Raw genomic sequence first — 24857 nt, 5'->3', positions numbered from 1 at the left:
ATATTGTGAACATTTTGGGGAGAAATGATCCATAGTTTTCATCAGATTCTCAAAGTGTTGCCAGATTTTTGAAATGCTGATTTATGCTCTTGTAGTAATTAGCTTCTGCATGTGTATTTGTATGCACATTTAGATTACCACCTTATGAAACATTGCATACATTACTAGCATGTGAAGTTATGACTATATTTGGGTTATAGACTGGCGGCTGCAATATCCCTTTCTATACATTTTATAATTTGAATCCTATTCCTTCCTGCCTTTCCAGGAACTGTTAACATGAATGATTATTCCTTCCTCCATTTCATATTCAAATCTCTTGTCTTTACTGGATTTTTTTCTCCTTCATGTTGTTGGCTCTCTTCATATACCTTTGCTGTCTATTCATACTTAAGAAAGACAACTAGGTAAGTGGTATAGATAGTGTTGGGTGTTGTGAAATACTTTTCCATTAGAACTGTCTCTTATATGGGACTCCTAACTGGCCATTAGCTCAGCTGGTTAGAGTGTGGTGCTGATAACACCAAGATCTGGGGTCCCATCCCTGTTCGATCCCAGTACTGGCCAGTGGGGAAAAACAAGCAAAGCAAACCAATAAGAAAAGTGGGACTCCTGTCTGGCAACTTTTGGAGGGGATAGTAATGGAAACGTTAATGCTTATACTGTTTTCTTTAGTGTTATCAGGCTTTCTTTTCAGCTATGGAACTTTAAATGAGAGAAGGTAAAGGGATGCCAATATCTATACTTACAAGCTATGACTTGTACAACCAACTGTCTTACAAGAAAAAAAAAAAAAGCTAAGGCTTTATATAATTTTTTCCCTCAGGGAAGAGGCCTGGTAGCTGGGTAGTATAGGTTGGCTGCTTGTGTTTTTCTGACAGTGGCTGACAGATATAATCATTCTTTATAGATGACTTTACTTAAATCTTCTGTTTTCATCTCCCTGTCTCCTTACTGCTGTTCATCAAGTCTGTTATTCTGAACCCAGGTCTTTCCCAGTGATGTTGGGTAGATTGTCTGGTCTACCTCCTCTGTAGCTTCCTCACAGCTTCCTCTCAGTTCCAGCTTTTTCTACCTACTAGAGTTTACAAAGGTGTTCCCGCTCATTTCAGTCCTTCAGAAATTTGTTCAAATCTCACATCCGTTGGTGACTCTCTTATTCTTTATGGGTTTGTTTCATTTTATTCTAAAGTACAGTAATGATTGATTTTTTTTTCCTCTGGAGGATGAGGAGGTTCTTTTATCAGTTTCTCCTACTTTCTCATTTTCTACCTCCCAATTTTTATTATATTATTTGTACTTTATCAAATATTACAACATTTAAACTTTATGCTGTAACTAGAATTCTCACTGTTGTTTGGTATTCTGTTTTTAAGTATGTGACTCAACCACACGTACTTTTCCTTATTCCTGTTTTTCTCATTTTTTTCTTATTCCAGAGTTAATTTGTAATTATTCTTGTTGTGGATTTTAGAGAGTAGCCTTTTGTTTTCTTTGACGGGAAGTGTCTGGATGTTATATTCTGGGATTCTGCACACTTGAGGTGTCTTTTTTCTTTATGATTAAAGAAAAGCTTGACTGAATATATAAGATACAAGAGCCACTGTTGTTTTTCCTCAAAACATTGTAGAGTAGACATGATTAGTAGTAGTTCATTATTTTCCGAACAAACAACTTTTTTAAAAAAGGGCTGGTGGGTGGTGGGGACTAGCTGGTTATCTCACTTGGGAGAGTGTGGTGCTGCTAACGCCAAGGTCAAGGGTTTGGTCCCTGTACTGCCCAGCCATCCTCCCAATAAAAGTTTTACCAAGATATATATCCTATTATCTCCTGTTGGCAAGATTTTCCTCTCATGTAGTTTTTTCAAGTGTTCATTAATCCTGTGAAGGTTTTTGTGTTTTGTTTTGTTCTAAGTTTTTGGTTGATGTCTTTTAACATATGTATGTACTTTTTCTTTTCTGTTTTAAAATATTTTATTGTGGTAAAATATACATAACATAAAATTTACCATTTTAACCATTCATGAGTATGCAATTCAGTGGCATTAAATATATTTATAATGTGTAAACAACATCACTACTATCTATACCCAAGACTTTGTTCATCCTCAATAAAAACTCTTTATGTATTAAGCAATAGCTCCCCAGAGGGAGGAATTTTTGGCTATTCTTAGGTATCTCACATAAGTGGAATCACTCAATGTGTGTCCTTTTTTTTTTTTTTTTTTTTTGGTCTTTTTGTGACCGGTAAGGGATCGCAACCCTTGGCTTGGTGTCGCCCGCACCGCGCTCAGCCAGTGAGCGCACCGGCCATTCCTATATAGGATCCAAACCTGCGGCGGGAGCGCCGCCACGCTCCCAAGCACCGCACTCTCCTGAGTGGGCCACGGGGCCGGCCCCAATGTGTGTCCTTCCATGTGTGACTTATTTGACTAAACATAATATTTTCAAGGCCCATTCATGTTATAGCATATATAAAATTTCATTCATTTTTATGGCTGAATAATATTCCATTGTATGTATATAGCACATTTTGTTTATCTGTTCATCTTCTGATTTGTGTTGTTTCCTCCTTTGGCTACTGTGAACGTGGGTTTACAAATATCTGTTGAAGTCCCTGCTTTCAGTTCTTTTGTATATATACCTAGGAGTCGAATTTCTGGACCATATGGTAATTCTGTGTCTAATCTTTGGAGAAACTACCAAATGGTTTTCTACAGTGGCTGCTCCATTTTATGTTCTCACCAAAAATGTGGGAGGGGGTGGGGGTTCCAGTTTCTCCACATCCTCACCAACACTTGTTATTTGCCTTTAAAAAAATTTTATCGATCCTGGTAGGAGTGAATTTGTATCTTATTGTGGTTTTTATTTGCATTTTCCAAATGACTAATGATGTTAAGCATTTTCTCCTTTGCTTATTGTTATTTGTACGCAGCCATCCCTCAGTATGTGCAGGGAATTTGTTCCAGGATCCCCCACATATACCAAAAGCTGTGGATATTCAGGTACTGCAGTTGGTCCTTCAGAATCTGCATATGTGAATAGTCAGCGCTCCTTATACATGGGTTCTGCATCCTGTGAATACTGTATTTTCAGTCAGTGGTTGGTTGAAAAAAATCTGCGTTCAGGTAGACTTGTGCAGTTCAAACCTGTGTTGTTCAAGGGTCATTTGTATTTTGTTTGGAGTAATGCACATTCACATCCTTTGCCTGTTTTTGAATTGAGTTGTTCGGTTTTTCTGTTGAGTTTTAGAAGTTCTTTATAATATTATGAATGTTAATCCTTTATCAGGTATATAAGTTGCATATATTTTCTCTCATTCTATATGTTGCCTTTTCACTTTTTAAAATTGAGATTTAATAGACAATTAAAGTTATATATATTCAAGGTGTACAATTTGATATACACTGTGAAATAATCACCATAATCAGGCTAATTAACATATCCTTTACCTCTCATAGTTACTCCATCTATCCCTCCCTCCCCTTCTTCCTTCCCATCCTTTGTACTCCTTTCCTTTGTACCCTTTGACCAGCATCTTGCATTTCCTTCTCCTCCCAGCTTTTGGCAGCTACCATTCTCCTCTTCTTCAAGGAGTTTGACTACTTTAGATTCGACATAAGTGAAATCTTAAGTGAGATCATGCAGTACTTATCTTTCTGTGTCTTATTTCACTTAGCTTAATGTTCTCTAGGTTCATCCATATTGTCAAAATGGCAAGATTTTCTTCTTTTAAACGCTGAGTAATATTCCAGTGTGTGTGCATACATACCACCTTTTCCTTATTCATTCATCTGTGGAAAGACATATTAGGTTGTTTCCATATCTTAGCTATGGTGAGTAATGCTGCAATGAACGTGGGAGTGCAGATACCTCTTTGAGATACTGATTTCATTTCCTTTGGATATATACCCAGAAGTGGGATTGCTGGATAATAGGGCAGTTGTATTTTAATTTTTTTGGTAACCTCAGTACTGTTTTCCATAATGGCTGTAATCAATTTACATTCCTGCCAACAATGTACAAGAGTTCCCTAATTCTCCATATCCTGGCTAACCCTTGTTATCTTTTGTCTTTTTGACAATAGCTGTTCTAACAGGCATGAGGTGATATCTCATGGTATCGATTTGCATTTCCCTTATGATTAGTGGTGTTGAGCAGCTTTTATACCTGTTGGTTATTTGTACATCTTTTGAGAAATGTCTATTGTCCATTGCTCATTTTTTAATTGGATTATTTGGGGTTTTTTTGCTAGTGAGTTGTATGAGGTCCTTATTCATTTTGGATATTAACCCCCAATCAGATATTTGGTTTGGAAATATTTTTTTCATTTTATAGGTTGCCTTTTCACCCTGTTGATTGTTTCCTTTGCTGTGCAGCAACTTCTTAGTTTGAAATCTCACTTGCCTATTTTTGCTTTTGTTGCCTATGCTTTTGGTGTTATATCCAAAAAATCATTGCCCAGACCAGTGTCAAGAAGTTTTCCCACTGTTTTCTTCTCATATTATACGATTTTAGTCTTATATTTATGTTTAAGTCTTTAATCCATTTTGAGTCGATTTTTCTGCGTGGCGTGAGTAAGGGACTGATTTCATTCTTCTGTATGTGACTATCCAGTTTTCCCATCACCATTTGTTGAGTCTGTCCCTTCCTTTTTTGTGTATTATTGGCACCCTTCTCGAGGATCAGTTGACTGTAGATGTGTGGGTTTATTTCTGGATTCTGTTTTTGTTCCATTTGTTCGTATGTCTGTTTTTTATGCTAGTATGTTATTGTTTGATTACTGGAGCTTTCTTACAGCTTTGTTCTTCCTGCTCAGGATTGTTTTGGCTATTCGGGTTCTTTTGTGGTTTCCTATGAATCTTAGGATTGTTTTTTCTATTTTTGTAAAGATGCGATTGAGATTTTGATAGGGATTGCATTGACTCTGTAGATCATTTTGAGTAGTATGGCCATTTTAGCAATATTAATTCTTCCAGTTCGTGAATACAGGATGTTTTTCCATTTATCTTTCTCTTCACTTTTCTTGATCAGTGTTTTCTAATTCTCAGTGTAACTTTTTGGTTAAGTTTATTCCTGAGTATTTTATTCTTTTTGTGCTATGGTAAATGGGATTTTCTTAACTTCCTTCTCAGAGTTATTCGTCTATAGAAACAATTGATTTTTGTATGTTGACTTTGTGTCTAGCAGAGTTATTGAATTCATTTACTAGTTCTAACAATTTTTTTGTTGAGTCGTAAGGACTTTTTACATATGTATGATCATATCAGCTGTACACAGGGAATTTTTCTTTCCTATTTGGATGCCTTTTCTTTTCTTTTCTTTTTTTTTTTTTTGTCTAATTGCTCTGGTTAGAACTTTCTTGTTAGTATCTTTTGATGCACAGAATATCTTAATTTTTATGAAGTCTGATATATCTATTTTTTCTTTTGTTGCCTGTGCTTTTTGGTGTCATTCATGAAATTATTGCCAAATCCAATGTCATGAAGATTTATTTTTATCATTTAAGAGTTTTATAAAATTTTTATCTCTTTAGTTCTTTGGTCCATTCTGAGTTTATTGTCATATGTGGCATAAGGTAAAGATTCAGCTTCATGCTTTTGCATGTGAATATCCAGTTTTCCTAGCATCATTTGTTGAGAAAACTATCTTTTCCACCATTGGATGGTCTTGGGACCCTTTGGTTGAAAATCAATTGACCTGTTATGTGAAAGTTTATTTCTGGGTTCTCTGTTGTGTTCCATTAGTCTATATGTCTGTGCTTATGCCAGTACCACCACAATGTTTTAATTACTGTTGTTTTGTTGCTAGTTTCGAAGTTGTCTTTTTCATTGTTTTGGCTATTCAGTGTCCTTTCAAATTCCATGTTAATTTGAGGACAAGCTTTTCCATCTTTGCAAAAAAGGCTGATGGAATTTTCGTATGGATTGCATTGAATCTGTAGATCACTTTGGATAATAGTAACATTTTAATGTTAAGTCTGTTCATTAATATGGAATGTCTTTCTGTTCACTTAGATCTTCACTTGTTTTCAGCATTGTTTTAAAGTTTTCAGTATATACGTCTTTAACCTCTTTCCTTAGATTTATTTGTAAGTATTTAATTATTTTATGTGCTGTTGTAAATGCTATAACTTTCTTAATTTACTTTTCAGATTGTTCCTTGCTAATATATAGAAACATAGCTTGTTTTTTTGTATGTTGATCTTGTACCCTGTACCTTTGTGAGTTTGCTTCTCAACTTAGTAGCTCTTTTGTGGATTCTTTGAGATTTTCAATATATAGGATCATGTCATTTGTGAATAGAGAGTTTTACCTTTCTTTCTAATTTGGATGCATGCCTTTTATTTATTTATTTATTTATTTATGTATTTATTTAATTTATTTGTCTAATAGATCTGACTAGAAATTCAGTTCAGTGTTGAATAGCAGTGGTGAGTGTGGTGACTGATCCTTATCTTATACTGATCTTATGTTGTAAACTGTTTGTCATTCACCATTCAGTATGATGTTAGTTGAAGGTTTTTCATAAACAACCTGTAATGTGTTGAAGAATTTCCCCTTATTCGTTTTCTGAGTTTTTTTTCTTCATAAAAGGAATTTGTATCTTCTAGGTTGTCCAATTTTCTAGTGTACAATTTTATATTATCTCTTATAATCCTTTTTATATCTGTCAGTTTAGTAGTAATGTCTATTTTTATCACAGCTTTTAGTTATTTATGTCATATTTTTTTCTTAGTAATTCTTTCTGAAGAACCCACTTTTGGTTTTATAAGTTTTCTCTATTGCTTTTATATTTTATATTTTATCTATTCTCTAGTCTTTATTATTTCCTTTCTTATGTTAGATTTGGATTTAATTTGTTCTTTTCTAGTTCCTAAGTTGTAAAGATTGGTTGTTAATTTGAGATCTTTCTTCTATTTTAATTTACATTTGTATTTGTAAGGATAAATTTCCATTAACAGATGTAAATTTCCCTCTGAGCATTGCTTTCTCTGCATCCTGATAATTTTGGTTGTGTTTTTGTTTTCATTTATCTGTAAGTATTTTCTAATTTCCCTTGTGATTTTTCCTTTGAATGTATTGTTTAATTTCTACATATTTGAGTTTTTCAGTTTTCCTTTTAGTATTGACTTTTAGCTTCATCCTGTTGTAGGTGGAGAAATGTTTTGTATGATAATATGTGTCCTTTAAAATCTGTTGAGACTTCTTTTGTGGCCTAACTTGTCTATCTGGGAGTGTCCTATGGGTGCTTAGTACAAGGTGTTTTCTGCTGTTGTTGTGTGGAATATTCTGTATGTCTGTTAGGTCTGTTTGGTTTATTGTGTTGTTCAAGTCCTCTATTTCCTCATTCATCTTCTGTCTGATTGTTCTGTTTATTACTGAAAGTTGGAAATTGAAGTCTCCAATTGTAGAATTTTTCATTCTTTCAGTTTTGTTAATTTTTCCCTCATCATGTATGTAATTGTTATATCTTCTTGGGCTTGAACCTTTTATTAATAAGTAATGTCCTTTATTTTTGGTAACCTTTTAAACACTAATTGTGGTTTAAAAAAAAACAAAACTATGATTTCTCCCCTTTCACCATTTTTAAGTGTACAGTTCAGTAGTTTTAAGTATATCACGTTGTTTTGTAACAGATCTCTAGAACTTTTTTATATTGCAAAACTGAAAATCTATTCCCATTAAACAACAACTCTTCTCATTTTCCCCTCACATCAGCCCCTGGCAGTTTCCATCCTTCTTTTCGTTTTCATGATTTTGATTACTCTAGATACCTCATGTAATATAATCATAAGGTATTTGTCCTTTTGTGACTGGCTTATTTCACTCAGCATAATGTCCTCAAAATTCACCTATATCGTAGCATGTGGCAGGATTATCTTCCTTTTTAAGGCAGAATAATATTCTATTGTATGTATATACCATATACTCTTTATCCATTCATCTGTTGATGGCTGGCTGTTTCTATGTTTTGTCTATTATGAATAATGACATAGTGACTGTGGGAGAGCAAATATCTCTTTGAGATTCTGCTTTGAATTCTTTTGGATATATACCCTGGAGTGAGATTGCAGGATCATATGGTAATTTCACTTATTCTGGTAACCTTTTTAAAATTTAAATTCTTTCTTATTTGATATTAGTATAGCAAGCCCAACCTTTTGCTTACTATTTGAATGGAATATATTTTTCCATCCTTTCACATTCGCTCTATTTGTATCTTTGGATAGAAGGTGATCTTCTTGTAGATAGTGGATCATTTATTTCTTCATTATTGTCTGACTTCTTTTCATTTCAATATAAAGGACTCCTATTAGCAGTTCTTGGAGGGTAGGTCTAGTGTTAACAGACTCTTTCAGTTTTTATTTTTCTGCTACTGTTTTAATTTCTCCCTCATTTTTGAAGGACAGTTTTGCCAAGTATAGAATTTTTAGTTGAAAGTTTTCCTTTCAGCCTGTTGAATGTATTAGCTCACTGCCTTCTGGCCTCCAAGATTGTAGATGAGAAATTGGTGAATAATCTTATTGAGGATCTCTGGTATGTGATGCGTTGCTTTTCTCTTGCTACTCTTTCTTTCTTTCTTTCTTTTTTTTTTCTTTCTTGGTGGGTGGTCAGTGCAGGGATCCAAACCCTTGACCTCAGTGTTATAAGGTGTGGTGCTCTAACCAACTGAGCCAACCGGCCAGCCCAACTTTTGCTGCTTTTAAAACTTTTGTTTTGATTTTGGTGTTATACAATTTGATTGTATTGTGTTTTGGGTGTGGGTCTCTTTGAGTTTATCCTACTTGGAGTTTGCTGAACTTCTTGGATTTGTAGATTCATGTCATTCATCAAATTGGGTGTTTTCAGCCATTATTTCTTAAAGTGTTCTTTCCCTTCCTCTTCTCATTCTGGGATTTACACAATGAGTATGTTGGTCTGCTTCATGGTATCCCACAGGTCCCTTAGGTTAATCACTTTACTTCCTTCTTTTTTTCTTTTCCTCAGACTCGAAAAATTCAGATGTCCAATTTTCAAGTTTGCTGATTCTTCCTTTTGTTGCTCAGAGTTGCTTTTGAACCCCTTTAGTGTATTTTGCATTTCAGTTATTGTATTTTTAAAAGTTTCTTTTTATAATTTCTGTCTTTTTATTGATAATCTCATTTTGTTCATGCCTTCTCTTCCTTCCTTTTCCTTGTCTTCCTTTAGTTCTTTAAAGCATCTTTAAGATAGGTGTTTTAAAGTCTTTGTGTAGTAATTCCAAGTGGGCTTCTTCAGGTACATTTTTTGTGGACTTAATTTTGTTTCTTTGAATGGGCCATACTTTTCTGTTTTTTTGCATGTCTCATGTTTTTTTTTTTCTTTTTCTTTTTCTCCTTAAAAACTGGACATTTGAACTTAACTCTGGAAATCAGATTCTCCTCCTACTCCAGGATTTGCTCATCGTTTTTTTTTTGTTGTTTTTTTTTTAGATTTTCATAGGATTTCTCTGTCCTGGGTAATTAGCATGATATGAAAGCTTATAGTCTGTCTGCTCAGGTCTTTTCCAAGCCTGTGACTCTCTCTGGGCATCCATGGTAGCTTTCTGAATTCCCCTGCATATGCAGTTGTTTTTTAATGTTGTTCCACAAAACAGGTACAGTTCCTTTAAATTGTTTTGGTAATCACTTCGGGTGGTTTGTGTTGAAACAGTGGCAGCCAGCCTCTGTGCCTGTACCTCATCAATCAGAGCTAGCAATCAAAACTTGGAAGACATTGTCCTTATTGCCCACTCTGGCTCCAATAAGTTGCACCAGAAACCTGTATTGCTGTCCCTATATCTGCCTGCCATAGGGCTAGGGTGGAGGGTTTGGAATGGGTAGCAGCAATAGTGCTGAAAGCTGAAATTTGCTGATATTAACTACAGTTTACCAACCAGGCTTTCCCCTGCATGTGTAAGGGGTCAAATTACAAATTACTCCCAAGTTCCAGAATAGTTATATCAGAGAGTTTCTGCAGTACAGTTGTTGTCTAGGTGCAGAGATGACTTCCTGGCACTTTCTGTTCTGTCATTTTCCCTGATGTCCTTTTCCTCTGTTTTTGATAACTAATGAAGAAGAGTCTGTGAACTAGCTTCATTATGCCCACTTTACCAGAAACTTGAGCCATACAATCTTAATATTCTTTTCTGTACTTTTTGAGTTTGCTATCATAATGTGCACATCTAAAAGAACCTAATTTTTTTTTGCCTCAGTTACAGGATTTCATAATTTTCTCTCAAGGTTCTTGTCAGTTAGAGATAACCAACAAGGTATTTGATTATCAAAATTAAGTCTGTTATGGAAATTCCCTTATATTAATGATCAAATGGGCAGAAAATCAGAAGTTTATTATATTGTATGTTTTTATCACATTTTTATTAGAAGACATATATAATAATTACTTGTTGGCAAAAAGCAAGTATAAACTGTTAATATAGTCTAATTATAATGTTTAATACTATATTAAAATTAATGTCCTTAGAGACCTATTAAAAGTATTAAACTTATAATTGATTATTCATATCTTTTTTTAATGGGTAATTAGTAGCATTGAAGTAAATAGTGGTATCAAAATAGTGTAGTTTATAAGAACTTTCACCAACACAGAAGAATTTCTCCAGTGTTATTTCACTGCTTTTATTTCACTTAGTGCTTCAGAATTAGGTTGTGCACATTTACCATGATCGGGGAGGCAGCAGAAGAGAATTCATATGGTTTATATCCACAAAATAGAAAAATCAATATTTTGGAGTCAGAAAATCAATACTTTCTTATAAACTTTTTATGTATTGAAAATAAGTAGCAAACCTCAGCTTTTTATTTGAGAGCTATCAGGTTGGGAATTACTGGTCTAATCTTATATTATTTGCTCTAATTGATTTCACAGCAATGTTATAGCTATAACATAATTTTATCTTACATGGCATTGTAATATTGAGTAGTCATATGTTCATATTTTCCCTTGTATATTTACATACTTCTGTTTATTATAAAAGGGGAACTTTTCTATCTCATGGTTTATTATTATATAGACCTTTATGATAAGAGATTCTACTGTGTACTCTAGTAATGTGTTACATAATTACTTCATAAACATTTAATATGAGAAATATACCTGAAATAATATTTCCTGAAAACTGTATTTATTAAGGGCTTCCCTCTTGAGACTAGGAAATTAAGCTTGTGTTTGTTTGGTTAAGATAAATTTGTTTAAGTCATATTTTCATTATTTTATGCTCTGTTATTTATGATATTAGATAATTAGCATTTTACCAGTATATTTAGTAATATTGGTGTTCTGGCCAACTTCTTGACTTTTCAAACTATGTAACTTTTCGTATCAGGTAATTTATTTATGTAGGGTTATTAGTTTTGACTATTCTCTCTACCTTTATTTTCTAGTTGAAACATTGTAGTCGGTATATACATGACTTATTTCCCTCACTCATCAAGAATTTGGATCCTGTACCACTCAGACATCTCCTTAATCTGGTCTCAGCTCTTGAGCCAAGTGTTCATACTGAACAGGTAATACATTCAAAACATAATTGTAGTACAGAACTGTGGTTACTAGAGGTGTTTGGAAAGTAGGAGAAATTGGTTAATGGACACAGAAAAATTGGTTAGGGAGAAATTGGTTAATGGACACAAAGAATGATTATGTTTTGCAATGAAGAATATACTTATTGTCCTGATTTGGTCATCACACATTGTACACAAATTCTGATAGTCAACTCTGTACCCCACAAATACGTATAATCAATTATGTTTCAATTAGAAAAAAACAAAACAAAACTAAAACCAGAATCATAGTGTTTTTTTCCTGTAAAGTGAAAATTTGTTAGATAGTTTAACTTGTAGTTTATTAGTGCTGACATTTCAGTTAGACAAATGGGTGTTAAATTTGTTATAGTGTTGCCTAAAAGCCTCCAACTTTAATCTCTCTCTCTTTTTTTTAGACACTGTACTTGGCATCTATGTTAATTAAAGCATTGTGGAATAATGCACTAGCAGCTAAAGCTCAGTTATCTAAACAGAGTTCTTTTGCATCTTTATTAAATACTAATATTCCTATTGGAAATAAGAAAGGTTAGTAAAGTGTAATGTATTTTGAAGTAACTTGTTCAAAATTTATGACTCAAATTTGGAGTATTTTCTGCTAATACTTATAATTTAATCTTAATTTTAAATTAAGTTTAGGATGATAGAGTGTGTATGAAAGGGTTAATAAAACTGTGGTTAGTTTGTTTTTGGCTTACCCTTCAAGTAAAGGACAGTAATAAAGTTTTAGTAGTTATTGTATTTTCTCATGTTTAGATTTCTTTCCTTTAACAAAACAACCAAACTTTATTTTATGAGAGCTTTGGAGTTTTTGTTTAGTAAATAAACAAAAACTTTGTTTTAGAAATAATGTTAAGAGTAGAATATAATGATATTGTTTTCTTTTTGTGCTTGATACTTCAAAGTTTTCTACCGTATCGTGTGCTTTGTGTTTTATCTTTTACATATATAGCTTTCACGGACTTTCTAAAACTTTATCTACTTAAACCCAATTTTTGTCTCCTGACATCATATACTACTCTTTTCTTAGGCTTTTCTGTGCAGGCACCCACAACAACTACTACAGGTGGTGGGAACTTACATTATTACAGGTTTCCCTACCTGTGTCTTGTTGGTTATGTAATATGAACAACTGATATGCTGTCCCTTGGAAGCTTAGTCACTTAGAATGTTTTCCTCCTGTTTTTTCCTTTTCCTTCAGAGGAAGAAGAGCTCAGAAGAGCAGCTCCATCCCCTTGTAAGTTGAGTCTTAAAAATGCATGGCAATATGACTTACAGTTTTGTTTTTACCATCTTGTAGAGTTAATTGGTTTTATATAATAGTATATTTGTATCAGAGTCTTAAAATTCATTTTTGGAAGAGATGTAAACCATCAGTTATCCATCTTGCTCATTTTGCTTAAAATCATTAGTATCTTGACTTTTAATTGAAATCATGTATATACTCTTTAGAAATAATTGACAAATGTCAACATATTTAGAGATTGATTAAACTTTTGGCTACTTAGCATGAAGCTTTGGTAAATAGCTTAAGGAATAAAAGGATAATGTTATTCTATTAGATTCATAATAATACAAATTAGAAGTAAGAATAAATAATGTATTATATATAGGGTCACCTGCAGCTAGTCCTCAAAGCAGTGATAACAGTGATACACATCAAAGTGGAGGCAGTGACATTGAAATGGATGAGCAGCTTATTAATAGAACCAAACATGTACAGCAGCGACTTTCAGACACAGAGGTATGAAAATAGTTTTTCCTCTTTTTAACGGGATTTTGGAGTTACTGCCATGTTTACCATTTGAACTGGTGATACAAATGTAATCCATGTTTAGGCCTCTCCTCTCCTTTAAGTAGTATTTTTGGTATCCATTTCTTTGAGTTTTTAATTCCATTTTGCATTGTTCAAAGGAATATGACAAGCCTTTTAAAAAAGTACAGTGTATTAACATCAGTTACTTTTTTCTTACTAGTTTAAATATTTATTTCAATATGTTTATTTATCAATACAGGAATCCATGCAGGGAAGTTCTGATGAAACTGCCAACAGTGGTGAAGATGGAAGCAGTGGTCCTGGTAGCAGTAGTGGACATAGTGATGGATCTAGCAATGAGGTCAATTCTAGCCATGCAAGCCAGTCAGCGGGGAGCCCTGGAAGTGAGGTACAATCAGAGGACATTGCAGATATTGAAGCCCTTAAAGAAGAAGATGAAGATGACGATCATGGTCATAATCCTCCCAAAAGCAGCTGTGGTACGGATCTTCGCAACAGAAAGTTAGAAAGCCAAGCAGGCATTTGCTTGGGGGATTCCCAAGGCCCATCAGAAAGAAATGGGACAAGCAGTGGAACAGGAAAGGACCTAGTTTTTAACGCTGAGGCATTGCCATCAGTAGATAATCGAATACGAATGCTGGAAGCCTGTTCACACTCTGAAGACCCAGAACATGATATTTCAGGGGAAATGAATGCTGGACATATAGCACAAGGGTCTCAGGAGTCTTGTATCACACGAACTGGGGACTTCCTTGGGGAGACTATTGGGAATGAACTATTTAATTGTCGGCAGTTTATTGGTCCACAACATCACCATCACCACCACCACCATCACCACCACCACGATGGGTAAGCCTACTTAAAAATATCCAGCTTATATTTCCTTTAGGGAAATACTGTGTGTATCTTGTATTTATTCAATTGCAGTTTATTCTAGATTAGTTATGTTCAGTAGTAGTGTAATGAAAACTACAAGTGTAAGCCACAAATAGGTAATGTTAAATTTTCTAGTGAGTACGTTTAAAAAGGCAAAATGGAATAGGTGAGATTAATTTTAATTAGATTTCTTTTAAACCAGTAATATATAAAATATCATTTCCACATGTAATCAGTATAAAATTAATGATTTTTTCTTTTATTTTTTTCTCACTAAATATTAGTCCGTTTTGTGTTGCTTCTAACAAAACACTTCAAAGTGGGTAATGTATAAAGAAAATGAAATTTATTTGCTTACATTTTCTTAGGCTGTGAAGTCCAAAGTCCATCTGGTGGTGGCAACAGTGACCCCCAGTGGTCTTACATTGCAAGGTGGTATAAGCAGAGAGCAGAGGAAGAAAGATATACTCTCCTCTTCTTTTAAAGCCCTCAGAACCATGCCCCTGACCACCATTTTTAATCCATTCACTATGGCATGGTCCTATAATCCAATCACCTCTTCAAGGCCCCACCTTTCAATTACCATAAAAGGATTTCCCACCCTCTTATCAGTCACAGTGGGGACTAAGTTTCCAATATGTAAAACTTGAGGAACACAATTCAAGCTTCAGTGAGTTTTGGGGGGACATAATTCAGTCCACTACACTAAATCTTTAATGTTCAGTGTATACTTTATACTTATAGCACATCTCGGTTTAGACCGGCCAGTGGTCTGAATTGGTGGTTATCATAATGTACAGTACAGATTTGGATCTTCAGCTGCTTGTAATAATTGCCTAAAAGCAGATACAGGATTGCTTATGGAAAATTCCCTGAACTATGGTGATAAAAAGGGAAATTTTATGTACCTCCTTATTTTAGGGTATTAATAAGGATATACTACAGTGTAAAGCTTTTTGATTATCTGTGAAATATATCCATAGTATTTAAAAACAAATGGGATTCTGTCACTTACTAGTAGTGTTATGTTAGGCAAAGTACTTAGTTTTTCTTTGTTTCATCTTTCTCATCTATAAAATGGGAATAGTGGTACCTAACTCATGGGGTTTTTTGTGAGGACTTTGTGGGCTAATGTGATTGGTACAAAATATGTCTTTAATAAATATTAGCTGCTTATTTGTTATTCTTGTCATTACAAGTTAGTAGCATTTGAGCTAATGATGAAACATGAATATGCAGTTTATCAGGATGTGCTTTCTTAGACTTGACAATTTGCCAGACCTTCCAGGGATTCAGGTTAGTTGTTTGTGTGAACTACATAACTATTATACATATTGCATCTTTATTTCCTTTGCCTTTTTATTTTATTCGTATCACTGACACATCTGAGTTTTAGACACTGTTACTCAACTGAGGCACTATTGACATTTTGGGACAGATAATTCTTTGTTTGGAATTTACAGCAATGTGAATGCTGCCCTTTGCATTGTAGAATGTTTAGCAGCACGCATAGCCCCTATCTCTGGATGCCAGTAGCATCTCCCCAGTTTTGAGAACCAAAACTCTCTAGACATTGTCAGGTGTCACCCTGGGGGCCAAAATCACCACTGATTGAGAACCACTGATTTACTCTCTGACATTACATATGGGCACATTCAAAGTTGTTCCCAGCACAGCTCATGATGAATACAAAACAATTTGTTTATTACAAAACTGTAATCCAATATATTCACTTTGGCACATTGCACATCTATTTTAGTCTTGATACTAAATATACCTCCTATCGCCAAATACCTAATTGTTTAATTTTTCATATTAGCTCTTTCCATATTCTTTGAATATGGTACTATTTGTGAGTCTCTAAATTTATCCTGCACTTCATTTTGGTTTCTTTTTTGATGTTATTTTTCATCCTTTTTTCTTTATATCCTTTACAGCACCCAGTAGAGCATGTTTTAGAAGCTAGTGTTTAATATGTATTTGAGTTAAAAGTTTCCCGATTAATACTCCATCTATATGTAGCCTTAGATTATATATTTCAATATGTAGATTGAAATATTTTTCTAGTAGTTATCTCATTTGATTTTGCAGTTTGTATAAATAAATGTAAATAAATTCTGTGGTTTTACATTGTGACTTTAAGTTTATAAAATAATATTTAATAGTGAGTATTACTGATCTTGCCTAAAATTATTCTTTCAAGTTATTCTAGTGAGGTGTGTTATTGGGCTAGTAATAAGTGTAGATATTGCAAAATTATTAAATAGTTCTGACATTGTGGACTTTTTAGTGTTTGTAAAGCTCTCAATATTTCATATTGTTAAAAAACATGTAGCTAGCTGAGTGTGTTGCAATTTGTGCCAAATGTTTTAAGAGGTATTTTTTGTGATTCACAAAGTATGCTTAACCTGTAAGTACTAACTTTGTGCTTTTCTCTGTATTATAGGCATATGGTTGATGATATGCTAAGTGCTGATGATGTCAGTTGTAGTAGCTCCCAGGTCAGTGCAAAATCAGAAAAAAATATGGCTGATTTTGATGGTGAAGAATCTGGATGTGAAGAGGAGTTAGTTCAGATTAATTCTCATGCAGAACTAACATCTCATCTCCAACAACATCTTCCCAATTTAGCTTCCATTTACCATGAACATCTTAGTCAAGGTAAGGTTCTTTAGTAAATAAAATATATTATGTTTTTCAAAACAGGAATAATTTATATTACATTGTTAAAGGAATCAATAGTGTTGTGATACTTAAATGCTTTTGCCAAAATAACTTTCATATGGTAGTTTTCTTTCTAAGAAAATAGAATTATTGTAAATACTCTGTCATGAGTATAAGTAGGGCTTGCAGTTCTATCAAGAGATGTTCACATGGAAAAGGAAATGTACAGTAATATGTAAGAAAACTAAAGCTTTATATTTTAGAAAATATATATATATTGCTGTATTAGATTTTATATTCAGAAATCTTAGGACCTAAAAGTAATAGGAGACAGTAAAAGACCTAATACTATATGATTCCATTTATATGCAATGTATAGAATAGGCAAATCTGCAGAGGCGGAAAGTAGATTAGTGGTTGCTTGTGGCTGTGGAGGCTTGGGGGGAAATAAGGAGAGGTGAATGCTAAAGGTCAAGGTACTTCTTTTATCTGTGGTGATGAAAGTGTTTGAGAAAGGATTGCTTTAATAAATCTAAATCTTAAAAAAAGTAATAGGACATGACCAGACTTGAGAGAATGGGGGATGGGGGAGGTTAAAGAGTAGTAGAAGATTAATGAAGAAAGGGAGAAAAAATAAGAGAGGGAAAAACAGTTTTAGAATTGGCAGTTTAAAGGCCTTTATCCAACCTCTTGCTTGATTAGGTACCTTCAGCACTTGCTAGTCTAGTAAATGGGTTTTGGGATGTCAGTACATTATAACAGAAGTAAACCTGCTGGATTGGGTTTATGCTGAAAGATCATGATCAGACTTAGAGACACAACTTTCACCTTGACACAGTTAGTGATTTTAAATGTTCCTTGTACATGATCTAGATAAAGTTACTGTGACTCTTTCATTGTGTTGTGGTTGTTAAGAAATGAATAGGTTAAGATTGAGGTCATCATATTGAATTTGATGCCATATTTATTAAATCATTACCATTCTTCTCTTATCCCATATTTTTCTTTTATATATTCAGGATTCTACATATTTTTACCACATGGAGTTAGAAATTGAACAAAATGATTATATATATTAATGCTCTCTAAATTCACCTTGTATTACAGTGATTTTAGTACTATAAAGAACTCTTCCAACACAGTGAGACAAAGAATCAAATTTAAATATGGGCAAAAGATTTGAGCACATATTTTATAAAAGAAGATACATAGAAATGGTCAGTAAGTATATACTCAATGTCTCTAGTCATCTGGGAAATGGCAAGTTAAAACCACAGTGAGGTACACCTATTGGAAAGGGTAAAATTAAAGACTGAAAGTATCAAGGACTGACACTAAGGATATGGAATAACTGGAACTCTTATACATTGCTGTTGAGTATAAAATATAGCTGCTTTGGAGAACTGTTTTATCCTGCCCTAGGTTTTTACCCAAGAGAAATGAAAACGTCTGAAAAAAGATTTGTATGTGAATGTTTATACATGCTGCTTTATTTATAAGACCCTCAACTAGAATTAACTAGTATTTCATATAGTAGAATTCTACTCACCAATAAAAAAGAAAGAACTACTGACACATGCAACACCATGGATGAATATAAAAAAAACATTCTGAGCAAAAGAAGTTAGAAATAGAAGAGTACATACCATATATCATTTACATGCACCTCTAGAACAGTCAAAAGTGATTTGCAATGATAGAAATCTGTTCAGTGATGGTCTCGGGTCTGGGGGTAGGGATTGATTGTAAAGGGTCACAAGGGGACTTTCTGGAGTGATAGAAATGTTCTCTGTCTTGATTTTTGTATGTAATTATATTTTAATAAAATTAACTTTAAAAGGTAGATACCACCCCCATCCCCCGCCAAAAAAAGACAAGCCATAGACTGGAAGAAGTACTTGAAAATTATATACCTAATAAAGGATTTGTATCCAGAATATGTAAGAATTTGTACAACTCAGTAGTAACACAACCTAATTAAAAAGTGGCAAATGATTTATTTCACCAAAGAAGGCACATGAAAAGATACTTAACATCATTAGTCATTAGGAAAATGTAAATTATAAACCATAATGAGATTTCGCTACATACCTACTAGAATGGCTGAAGTTAAAAAGAGTGATGACACCATGGTGTTGAGGAGGTTGTGTAGGAACAGGACCTGGTACTCATATGCTGCTAGTGGGAGTGTAAAATGGCACAGCCCATTTGGAAAGCAGTTTGGCAGTTTCGTTTCATAAATTTATTTTTCAAATTAACATTACTAGCATATATATTGTTACAAATCGTAATTATTCTTTATGCCCCTTGTCCAATCTCTCTCCTTCCCCCATTCCCTCCCCCCTCTAATTAGCCTAGATTACTTCTCTCCTTCTGAAAGAATAATGGTTACTCTGTTAATTTGTTACCTAGATGATCTGTCCAATGCCAAGAGTTGTGATCAGGTCCCCCAATATTATCATAGAGCAGATGCTTTTTTCTGTCACTCTGAAATGGGCTTTGTGGAGAGAAACATCTTCTTTTCTTTGTCTCTGCTGGTGACTGTCCTTGTGTGAATGCACTCCAGTGGTTGGTGGACCATCTGCGTGGTGGTTGTGGTATCTAGCCGCTTTCATGGTAGGCATAGTTATTGTGGTGGCTGTGGTGGGCCACCCACATGGAGGTGAAGTTTTTGGCATGCTCCTTGGCGCTGGCAGTGTGCCTGGTTGTGGGGTGTGTCTGGTCTCCTTCTCCATGCCTCTGGTCCCTCCCTGGGCAGGCCCCGAGGCGCTGGCTCCATGTGCCTGGTTGTGGGAGGGAGGTCTGGTTCCCTTCTCCATGTCTCGGGTCCCTGGGCAGGCCTCGAGGTGCTGGCGCAGTTTGCGTGGGAGTGGGGTTCAGTCCCTGGATCCAAGCCTCCGTTTCCCAGGCAGGCTCAAAGGTGCTGGTGGTGTGCCTGGGCTGGAACTAATTTTTTGTCCTTTGCTTACTTCTAACACAGGGGAACTTCCTGTGGGAACCAGTACTTGAGTGTATGGTTGTTCAAATTGCTGCTTTGCTGCTGTTTCCCTAGGGAAGGCTTTTTGTGTAGCTCAGGGTTTAATGGTTGATCTTATAGGTACTTCTGGCTCTCCAGAGACCAGTGGATCTTTGTTCTGTGGAATCTCTGATCTGGGCCTGAGTTTTTCATCAAACTGCACCCCATGCAATTCTGCATTCCTGACCTTTCTCCTCTGAGTGGTTCTGTGCTGATTGGGGGGCAGGTTGGCCGTCCTTGCTGTGTCCCAGTGTTCCCCTGGTGGGCACAACTCCCCCACCACCCGTGCTCCAAACACTTCTCATAGGACGGGCCCTGCACTGGTCCCTTGTGATGACTCACCAGCCTCTGAATGGCTCCCTTTTTTCAGTTGTTCTGGCTCCTCGCTCTTGCGTGGGTCCATGGAAACCTTGTTAGTGGTGTTGCTGTCTTGGGGGCCGCCAAGGCCCTCTTCTCTCCTGCCACCTCCAAGTAACTCCATCTGAGGGGCACAGCTGCGGCTCCCGCCGGCTGCTGCTCCATGTGCTTATCAGCTCAAGCCTTAAAGCAGCCGCAACCCGAAACACTCAGAGCAGCTTTTTCTTTCTCTTATCATGGTTTCTCCGGCCTTCATGAACTCCGTAGGTCTCTCCTCGTCTTCCCCTGAGCTCCTGCGGCTCCAGGTTGGCTGATGTTACATTTTTATAGTTGTAAATTGGTGTATTTGTGGGAGAGAGTGACACTGCGTACCGTCTATTCTGCCATCTTGACTGGAACTCCCAAAGTTTTGGCAGTTTCTTAAAATGTTATACACATGCCATATGATCCAGCAGTTCTACTCCTATTTATTTATTTATTCATTCATTCATTCATTCATTCATTCATTCATTCATTATTTATTTATTTATTTATTTATTTATTTAATTTTTAAAATTAAAAAAAATTTTTATTGGCATATTCATTGTTACAAATCATACTTATTCTTTATGCCCCTTATCCAATCACTCCCTTTCCCTTTCCTCCTCCCCCCTCTAATAACCATAGATGTGTTCTCTCCATCTGATAGATTAACTGTTCCTCTGTTGGTTTGTTGCCTAGACAATCTGTCCAGTACTGAAACAGGTGTGATTAAGTCCTCCCCTATTGTCATAAATCAGATACTTCTGTTACTCTGGAGTGTCCTTTGTGGAGAGAGAGGACCTCTTCTCTCTTCTTTTTTTTTTGTTTTTTGGTCTCTGCTCGTGCCTCTCCTTGTGTCAATGAAGTTAAGAGTCTGGCGTGCCATCTGCATGTTGGCTGTGATTGCTGCTATAGAGACTAGCCACTTTTGCGGCAGCCATGGCAATTTTGGTGGCTGTGGTGGACTACCTGTGTGAAAATGGTGTTTTTGGTGTGTTCTTTACCTGGTTGTGGTTGCAGTTGCAGTTGTGTTTGGCTTCCCCTGGCTCAATGTCTCAGGACCCCAGTGGTGGCAGCTTGCCTAGTTGCAGCTGGGTTTGGCTTCCCCCAGCTCCTACTCCTAGTAAAAGGAAAAAAAGGAAAGTCTTTTTTCAGGTAAAAAGGTAAGTCTGTACAAAGACTTGTAACATGTTTATGGCAGCATTATTATTCGTAATAGCCAAAACCTAGAAACTATCCAACTTTCCTTTGACTGGTGAATGTGTAAACAAAATGCAGTATTTCTGTACAATGGAATATTATTCTTTAATTACAAGGATCCTCAGAAACAAGCTAAGTAAAAGAAGCCAAACTTAAATATACATATTGTATAATTTTATTTTTGTGAAGTTTTTACAAAGGCTAATTTGTGGGGAAGGAAAACAGATTAAGGCTGGCAAACAGGATCAGAGATTAATGATATTTAGGTACAAGGGAACATTTGGGGGTAGTGAAAATATTATAAAACTAGAGTGATGATGGTCGCATAGTTCTCAATTTTGTGAAATTGTATGCATGTACAATTCAATAGGTAGATTTCATGGTAAAGCTGTTAAAAAAAAAAGCATTTTTACCTAATATAATAGAACTAGTGATTATTTAATGTGGCACTCAGAAAGTCTGAGTTATTATAATGGAATCTTTTAATTGAATGTTTTGGGTAAATCATCCCCAGTAGAAATAGTTTTTCTTTTTTTTTTTTTTTTTTTTTTTTTTGTCGTTTTTTCGTGACCGGCACTCAGCCAGTGAGTGCCCCAGTCATTCCTATATAGGATCCGAACCCGCGGCGGGAGCGTCGCCGCGCTCCCAGTGCAGCACTCTACCGAGTGCGCCACGGGCTCGGCCCCTTTTTTTTTTTAAATGTAGGGATTATAGGAGATTATACAGAAGGTCATTTGGAGGAGTGTCTATTGGTTAAGGAATTATTTTATATAAATTGTTTTCTTTGTGATTAGTTTGAGTTTAAAATATTTATATAGTTTTATTGACGTGGAAAAGGTTAATCATATTTATTAGAAATAGTAAAGAGACTGGAAAGAAAACTTACTTCACTTTATCCTTATCAAACTCTAAACAGTACTATTGTTTTTCATTCACAAGGCAAATATTGTTCTAATGTTATATTTTTATTTTGCGATCTAAGAAGTTTTATTCTTATATTTTTCTTTGGATTTGTTAACTTTATGAATGTTATAATTCCCAATTTCAGTTAGCTGCATTGCTCTATAAGTATGCTATGTTTTACCCCTTTAGGACCTGCAGTTCATAAACATCAATTCAACAGTAATGCTGTGACAGACATTAATTTGGATAACGTTTGCAAGAAAGGAAACACTTTGTTGTGGGATATAGTCCAAGATGATGATGCAGTAAGTTAATGAATTGAGCCAAAAGACTATAACATTATAGCAAAATGCAATCAGGATAAATAATAGCTTCATGTGTATATATTTTTTTGTAGGTTAATCTTTCTGAAGGATTAATAAGTGAAGCAGAGAAACTTCTTTGTTCCTTAGTATGTTGGTTTACGGATAGACAGATTCGAATGAGATTCATTGAAGGCTGCCTTGAAAATTTAGGAAACAACAGGTAAAGAGAAGTTAAAATAATTTTTATGTAGCCGTCAAAGTTCTTTTTGTGTATTCTAACTAAGTATGGTGTTTTCATAATATTTAAACTACTTGTATCACTCTGTTTTTTAGTATTTGTGGTTTTCATATTAGGTTTAGAGACTTTTTCTCTCAAGGTTAACATTTTATCACTCAGTGTTTGTTTTTCATCACTTTTCAGCACCCTTGGTTAGATCTCCTCCAACAGAAACAAAGGAATTGTAATAATAATTGTTCTCGTCTTGATTCCGGGCACATAGTGATGATTACTGTGTTTTCAAATTGCAGTTAAATGTTCTTGAACTGTCTCATAGTATATATAAAGGAAGTTAAATAAGTGAAATTAAGCTAAATATAAACACTTTGATAATGGCATTTTTCTTCCATTTGGGTGGGTCTTTTGTGTCTCAACTTTTGTAGAGCATAAAAAATTAGGTTAGTAACTCATCAAGTTGTATACGTTAAGTATGTACAGCTTTTTGTATGTCAAATCATACCTCACTCAATAAAGTGGTTTTAAAAAGAATTAGTTCAGTGTTTCTTCTCCAGTTTGAATTCTGCCTTACATTTATTATATACTTCTCATCGGGGCTCAAATGTTTACAAGTTTCTTGATTTTCAGTGCTGTTTTATTGGTACAGTTTCAGGTTTCCCTTGACTTATACTGCTTTGATAACGTTCCATCCTCTGATGTAATAAAAACATGATTTTGGTATATATGTTGACAGGTCAGTTACTTATTGTTTGCAGCTCACATCTGCCCAGGCCTGTTATAGTCTAATTTTATTGAATATCTAAGTGCTTCAAAATATTTTTTTCCTAGTTGAATTAGAAAAGGTATGTGCAATATTTCATTTTTTACTTTTGGTTCTTAAAAGGGCTATAATGTGAACAATCACAATAAAATAATTGCTTATCTATGCAGGCAAAGAACTTCATTAGTGGATCAGTTGCCTCATTTGGCATATATTCTTTACAAAGAATGTTTTTAATGGCTGGATGTTATATCATCATTATATAGGTTTCATAGCAGTTAGTTGTAAAATGGTAATTTTGTTTTTTAAAAGTCTATGAAAGCACCAATTTTTAAAGTGATTATATCAATTTACACTCCCCGTATACACACGTGCATACCCTATGACCCAGCAGTTCCACTTCTAATATATGCCTAACAGAACTATATCCAGATGGTCACCAAAAGACATGTTCAAGAATGGTTATAGCAGCACTATTCAAAATAACTAAATATTCTCTGTGTAGCTATCCAAATGCCAAAGAACAGTAGAATGGACAATTGCGGACTCTTCATAGAATGAAATACTATATGGCAATAACAGTGAATGAACTACAGCTACATGGCATAATGTGGATGAATCTTATAAACATAATGTTGAGTGAAAGAAGCCAGACACAAGAGAATATATCTTTATTATTTCATTTATAGCAAATTTAAAGACAGGTGAACTATTGTACTTAGTAGTCAGGATAATCGTTACCCTTGGGTTGTTAGCAATGGAAGGGGACACAATGGAGGCTTTTGGGATGCTGATAATGACTTATTTCTTGATCTGGATGCTCGTTGCACAGGTGTTTACCTCAAAATTTTGAGCTGTGCACTTAGCTTTATACGTTTTTTGATGTATGTTGTACTTCAATAAAAAGTAAAAAAAAAAAAACCCCAAACTATGTGAAAGATGAAATATCATACAGCCATTAAGAGTTCTATTTTCAAAGATTATATAGTCATATGGGTATATACTTACAGGCCCATGTGTTAAAAAGAAAAAAGATTGCAAGAAATCAGCCAGAGTGTAATATGCAAAATGTGGTTATTTCTGGGAAGACTCAGTATTTTTTTCTTTTCTTTATGCCTTCTTCAGTTTTTCCACAATGAGCACATAAGTATTTTTATATGTACAGAAATTTAAGAGACAAA

The 24857-nt window shown here is 34.8% G+C and overlaps 1 protein-coding gene across 8 annotated transcripts in view; it reads left to right on the top strand.

The window, feature by feature from the left end:
- USP34 (ubiquitin specific peptidase 34) overlaps positions 1 to 24857 on the top strand; it is a 226199-nt gene that overhangs the window by 73323 nt on the left and 128019 nt on the right. For all 8 annotated transcript variants that reach the window (XM_063078358.1, XM_063078359.1, XM_063078357.1 and 5 more), the window contains exons 11-18: positions 11404 to 11529; positions 11961 to 12090; positions 12764 to 12799; positions 13176 to 13306; positions 13578 to 14188; positions 16662 to 16876; positions 22566 to 22681; positions 22774 to 22901. In XM_063078358.1, the coding sequence (XP_062934428.1) occupies positions 11404 to 11529; positions 11961 to 12090; positions 12764 to 12799; positions 13176 to 13306; positions 13578 to 14188; positions 16662 to 16876; positions 22566 to 22681; positions 22774 to 22901 (1493 nt within the window). The remainder of the gene's footprint in view (positions 1 to 11403; positions 11530 to 11960; positions 12091 to 12763; positions 12800 to 13175; positions 13307 to 13577; positions 14189 to 16661; positions 16877 to 22565; positions 22682 to 22773; positions 22902 to 24857) is intronic.

The sequence above is a fragment of the Cynocephalus volans genome, chromosome 14 (genome assembly GCF_027409185.1).
Source record: "Cynocephalus volans isolate mCynVol1 chromosome 14, mCynVol1.pri, whole genome shotgun sequence".
In the NCBI taxonomy this organism is placed as follows: domain Eukaryota; kingdom Metazoa; phylum Chordata; class Mammalia; order Dermoptera; family Cynocephalidae; genus Cynocephalus; species Cynocephalus volans.
The sequence above is the reverse complement of the archived record's forward strand: the minus strand, read 5'-3'. Positions and strand labels throughout refer to the sequence as shown.